General features: G+C 36.6%; 1 protein-coding gene across 1 annotated transcript; it reads left to right on the top strand.

Moving 5' to 3' along the window:
• Positions 1-358: 358 nt before the first annotated feature.
• LOC124553402 lies at positions 359-5,916 on the top strand. Its single transcript, XM_047127268.1, has 2 exons — positions 359-640; positions 5,747-5,916. The coding sequence occupies exons 1-2, from the start codon at positions 370-372 to the stop codon at positions 5,914-5,916; spliced, it is 441 nt and encodes a 146-aa protein (XP_046983224.1). The 5' UTR covers positions 359-369.
• Positions 5,917-6,524: the final 608 nt, after the last annotated feature.

The raw sequence follows: 6,524 nt of genomic DNA on the forward strand, positions 1-6,524 counted from the left end.
TTCTACAACAGAGTATACGCAGTCACTTGTTTTAACCAGTTTTCCCCAGTTAACAAAATTTACAAATGCATTTTTATTGGCCATATTGGGAAAAGCATAGAGAGAATCACATTCTAATGCAGATTTAACTACTGGTGGCTTCAGTATGTGAAGACAGTCTTTGCATGTGATCTGCCTTGAAAGGCGCAATGACACATACCCTGCAATATAATAGAGTATGTTTTACTTGTGAAATGAGAACTTAATCTTATCTTCAAGAAGTGCACACCACTCCTCTACTTCATTTTCTGCAGCACTTTCATCACTACTACATGCTTTCTTGCAAGACTGCTCAGTGAAAAAATCAGTGAAACTTTAGACAAACTCAACATGCAAGACGACTTTTTAACTGAAACTGTTATGCCACTGGACTTTCATGCAGAAAGCAATGATGACCAAAACACACATTCAAAGGAGGTTACAGCAGAATTAGCCGCCATCCCAGGCTATCCCAATAGCAAAAACGATGAAAACTCAACACTAGTAGAAGTAAGAGTAACATCAACAAAAATAGAGGCAGAAACACCAGCACAACTGCCACCAGTGTCACTAAAAGCAGCAGTACCAGAAACAGCAGACACAGCACCGTCAGCAGCAGCACATTAGATTAGATTAGATTAGATTAGATTACTACTAGTTCCATGGATCATGAATACGATATTTCGTAATGATGTGGAACGAGTCAAATTTTCCAATACATGACATAATTAGGTTAATTTAACAACATACTTAAGTTAATATAACAACTTTATTTTTTTGTGTTTTTTTATTTTTTTTATTTTTTTTATTTTTTTTAATATTTTTTTTCTTAATTTATATCTAAAAATTTCTCTATGGAGTAGAAGGAGTTGTCATTCAGAAATTCTTTTAATTTCTTCTTAAATACTTGTTGGTTATCTGTCAGACTTTTGATACTATTTGGTAAGTGACCAAAGACTTTAGTGCCAGTATAATTCACCCCTTTCTGTGCCAAAGTTAGATTTAATCTTGAATAGTGAAGATCGTCCTTTCTCCTAGTATTGTAGTTATGCACACTGCTATTACTTTTGAATTGGGTTTGGTTGTTAATAACAAATTTCATAAGAGAGTATATATACTGAGAAGCTACTGTGAATATCCCTAGATCCTTAAATAAATGTCTGCAGGATGATCTTGGGTGGACTCCAGCTATTATTCTGATTACACGCTTCTGTGCAATAAATACTTTATTCCTCAGTGATGAATTACCCCAAAATATGATGCCATATGAAAGCAATGAGTGAAAATAGGCGTAGTAAGCTAATTTACTAAGATGTTTATCACCAAAATTTGCAATGACCCTTATTGCATAAGTAGCTGAACTCAAACGTTTCAGCAGATCATCAATGTGTTTCTTCCAATTTAATCTCTCATCAATGGACATACCTAAAAATTTGGAATATTCTACCTTAGCTATATGCTTCTGATTAAGGTCTATATTTATTAATGGCGTCATACCATTCACTGTACGGAACTGTATGTACTGTGTCTTATCAAAATTCAGTGAGAGTCCGTTTACAAGGAACCACTTAGTAATTTTCTGAAAGACAGTATTGACAATTTCATCAGTTAATTCTTGTTTCTCAGGTGTGATTACTATACTTGTATCATCAGCAAAGAGAACTAACTTTGCCTCTTCATGAATATAGAATGGCAAGTCATTAATATATAATAAGAACAACAAAGGACCCAAGACTGACCCTTGTGGAACCCCATTCTTGATAGTTCCCCACTTTGAGGAATGTGCTGATCTTTGCATGTTACGAGAACTACTTATTTCAACTTTCTGTACTCTTCCAGTTAGGTACGAATTAAACCATTTGTGCACTGTCCCACTCATGCCACAATACTTGAGCTTGACTAGCAGAATTTCATGATTTACACAATCAAAAGCCTTTGAGAGATCACAAAAAATCCCAATGGGAGGTGTTCGGTTATTCAGATCATTCAAAATTTGACTGGTGAAAGCATATATGGCATTTTCTGTTGAAAAACCTTTCTGGAAACCAAACTGACATTTTGTTAGTACTTCATTTTTACAGATATGTGAAGCTACTCTTGAATACATTACTTTCTCAAAAATTTTGGATAAAGCTGTTAGAAGGGAGATTGGACGGTAATTGTTGACATCAGATCTATCCCCCTTTTTATGCAAAGGTATAACAATAGCATATTTCAGTCTATCTGGGAAAATGCCCTGTTCCAGAGAGCTATTACACAGGTGGCTGAGAATCTTACTTATCTGTTGAGAACAAGCTTTTAGTATTTTGCTGGAAATGCCATCAATTCCATGTGAGTTTTTGCTTTTAAGCAAGTTTATTATTTTCCTAATTTCAGAGGGAGAAGTGGGTGAGATTTCAATTGTATCAAATTGCATAGGTATGGCCTCTTCCATTAACAGCCTAGCATCTTCTAATGAACACCTGGATCCTACTATATCCACAACATTTAGAAAATGATTATTAAAAATATTTTCAACTTCTGACTTTTTGTTTGTAAAGTTTTCATTCAATTTGATGGTAATACTGTCTTCCTCTGCTCTTGGTTGACCTGTTTCTCTTTTAATAATATTCCAAATTGTTTTAATTTTATTATCAGAGTTGCTGATTTCAGACATGATACACATACTCCTGGATTTTTTAATAACTTTTCTTAATATAACACAGTAGTTTTTATAATTTTTGATAGTTTCTGGGTCACTACTCTTTCTTGCTGTCAGATACATTTCCCTTTTCCGGTTACAAGATATTTTTATACCCTTAGTAAGCCATGGTTTGTTACAAGGTTTCTTACGAGTATATTTAACTATTTTCTTGGGGAAGCAGTTTTCAAATGCATTTACAAAAATGTCATGAAATAAATTATATTTTAAATTGGCATCAGGTTCACGGTACACCTCATCCCAGTCTAACTGCTGTAGGCTTTCCCTGAAATTTGCAATTGTTAAATTGTTGACTGAACGTACTACTTTGGAGGACTGTTTAGTATTGCTGAATGGAGCTATGTCATATATTGTAACTAGCTGTGCACCATGATCAGAAAGACCATTCTCAACAGGCTGAGCATTTATCTGGTTAAACTTATCTTGGTCTATAAAGAAGTTATCTATCAGTGAGCTGCTATCCTTTACCACCCGAGTAGGAAAATCAATAACGGGTGTCAAATTGAAAGAACCGAGTAATACTTCAAGGTCATTTTTCCTATTACCCTCTTTCAGAGAATCTACATTGAAGTCCCCACAAATAATAATTTGCTTCCCCCTGTCTGACAGATAGCACAACAAGGAGTCCAAATTTTTCAGAAATAGATGAAAATTTCCTGATGGGGACCTATATACAGTTACAATTATAAATGTGCCTTTATTTAATTTAAGCTCACAGGCACATGCTTCTATATGTTTCTCTACACAAAACTTTTTTGTTTCTATACTTTTTGCACAATGATAACTTTTGACATATATGGCAACTCCTCCTTTCTCCATATTTTCTCTCATTACATGTGCAGAGAGCTTATAACCACTTACATTTACCTTATCCATATCAGTAACAATGTGATGCTCAGACAGGCATAGTATATCTATTTCATTCTCAGCTTCTAAATCTTCTAAACAAACCAGAAGCTCATCTACTTTATTCTTTAAACTCCCAATATTTTGATGAAATATACTTACATTATTTTTAATTGTACTTTTATGAGAACCTTTCCTTATTCTAACATTTGCAGTACTCTCCTGTCTGAGTTTCTCATTGTGCTTAGGCCTAGTTCCTATACCAGTGGTCACATGGTGTTCAGAGAGGCAGATTATGTCAATTGGGTTGGGTGACTTTAATTCATCAATGGAATTATCTAGGACTGAGATACAACTTGGTGGAGATAAAATTTCTGGTAATTGGTGAAAATTTATAATTGATAGCTGTGATTGGTGATCCAATGTGCTAGAATTGTGCTGTTTAATTTCTTTCCTAAACTGAAGATTTGTTTCAATCCTGACCTCTCGTAGAACTTGACATCTTTCTGTCTTACCTATCCTAAAAAAGATGCTGCTCCAACACCTGTAACCACTGGTATTTTACCATTCATGGCAGTGCCTCCCCCCCTTAAATTTCCTGCTATTACCCCAGCCAGTTTCCCCTTCCCTTTCCTGTTGAGATGTAGGCCGTGCCTGGTATAGTCCCACCTACTGAGATAATCAACAGGAACCACACCAATATGAGCCCCCGCACCCAATCCAAGCAGCCGTTCCAAATCCAAATTAACTCTCCCAACAGAAGAGTTCAAATGAGGCCGGTCATGGCGTCTCAGGACAGATACAAATTCAACATTGGTGTGTCTCGATGCTGACGCAATCTTTACCAGGTCACACTCTATACTGTACCCAGGATCTCTGTCGATGCTGTTCCCTGGCCCTCCCACAATAACCACGGTGTCTTCCCTGGTAAATCCTTTACAGAGTGAACCTAAATCCTCTGTCACCTGATCCAGACTAGCACTTGGTTTGAAAAAATTTGTGACCTGGTATTCTGGTCCTAATTCCTCCTGCAGAAGTTGGCCTACACCTCTGGCATGAGAACTGCCTAACAACAAAACTTTCTTCCTTTTCGATGACTTTCCTACATTCTTTTTCAATTTCCTATTGAAAGTTTGTTGTGTCCTGTCTACACCTACCTCTGCTTGAGGCTCATCAGTTTCTAACTGAAGCAACAGGTCAAACTTATTTTTGACATTCACCACAAAACTGTCAGACTTAGTTCTAGGCCTATTCCTTCTGCTACCTGTTGCCACTTCCCACCTCTCTTTGCCCTTCTCCCTCCTTAACCTGTCCAGATCTTCCCTAGCCTGATCTAGCTCAGCCTGAAGGGCAGCAATTTTCCCCTCCTGTTCCACTATCTTCCTATCTCTGCTGCAAATCCTACATAACCACTGATGAGCCTGATCCACTTTCCCAACACCCACGCCACTGCACTCCCCCCAGTGAAAAAAACTACTGCATCCATCACACCAAACCCCGGAACTAACAATTCTACGGCAAGTCAGGCACTTCTCACTCATGGCAAAAATAATACTTTAGCTAGAATAAATCAATTAAATTACCGAAAATCAAAAAAGACGTTACAAGAATTAAGCCTATTCACAAATGTATATAAGCAAGTTTCTGATTTAAAATTCCGCTGTTTTTCTGAGATCTGTATTAAAACAACGAAGGTATACGCTATTTATTATATATTTCACTCGATGGAATGAAAAAAAGGACAATTAAACCAGATACTTTAACTTTGATTCACCAAAAACGTTACGAGAATTAGGCCTATAAACAAATGTATATAGGCAAGTTTCTGATATAAAGTTACGCTGCTTTTCTGAAATCTGTATTAAAACAATGAAGTTATACGCTATTTACGGTAGTTTACTTATTTGTTACCGAGAAACTAGTTAAATTACCGTGAAACAAGAAACAAACACGTTTACAAAATTTAAGCCTAAGCGCGACTTCGCGAAGTTACGATCTTTTCGTGTTTTCTGAAAAAATACGCAAAGAAAAGTCAAACCTTTAACGGCAAGACTAAACGATACACTAATGCACGTATTTAATTTGTTGTCGGCGTTAAACTAAATTATATTCCTGTCTAAATCACTTAACTTTCTGGAAATGGTTTCTGGCGTCACTTACTCGGCGGCCATCTTGGAACAGAATCAACAGAAGCAGTACAGACAACAGGAGCAGCAGCAGTTCCAACATCAGCAGTGGCAGAAAAGTACACAACCTCACATGGAGCAACAAGCAGACGGAAGAAAGTGCCTCCCTCCCATCTGCAAGATTTTTTAGTCACAAGCATGATGAAAAAGAAACCTCCAAGATAAGTAACATTAAATCTCTAACAGTGCTTCACCAAAACATTCAGAGTATAAAAAGCAAAGTGCAACAGCTAGAAGTTGAGTTACAATCCTTAGACAGTCCAGTTATCTGCATCACAGAGCACTGGTGCAAAGTCAATGAAATTCAATACATAAATTTGCCCTCATATGTACTAGCTTGTTCTTATTGCAGAAACTCAATGAAAGGTGGAGGATCATGTATTTTTGTTAAGAGTGGTATTTCATTTAAAGTCAGGAATGATATTATCCTACTAAGTGTAGACAAGCATTTTGAAGTGTCAGCAGTAGAGATACCAGCTGTAGATATGCCCAAAAAACTAATTGTACTATGTGTATACCGTTCTCCCAGTGGTGATTTAGAAACATTCTTTTCAAAACTTATGCAAAGCCTAGAACAAGTGTCATCCCTGAAAAGTAATATACTCTTGTGTGGTGACTTAAACATTAACACAGCTAAGGCAGATGAAACCAGTAACACTTTTCTGAATATTCTGAATAGTTTTGGCATGTCCTCTTTAGTTAATTGTGCAACAAGAATAACCAAACACTCAACATCTACCATTGACCATGTAGCTACAGATATAGGTGGGGAA

The sequence above is a fragment of the Schistocerca americana genome, chromosome 11 (genome assembly GCF_021461395.2).
Source record: "Schistocerca americana isolate TAMUIC-IGC-003095 chromosome 11, iqSchAmer2.1, whole genome shotgun sequence".
NCBI lineage: Eukaryota > Metazoa > Arthropoda > Insecta > Orthoptera > Acrididae > Schistocerca > Schistocerca americana.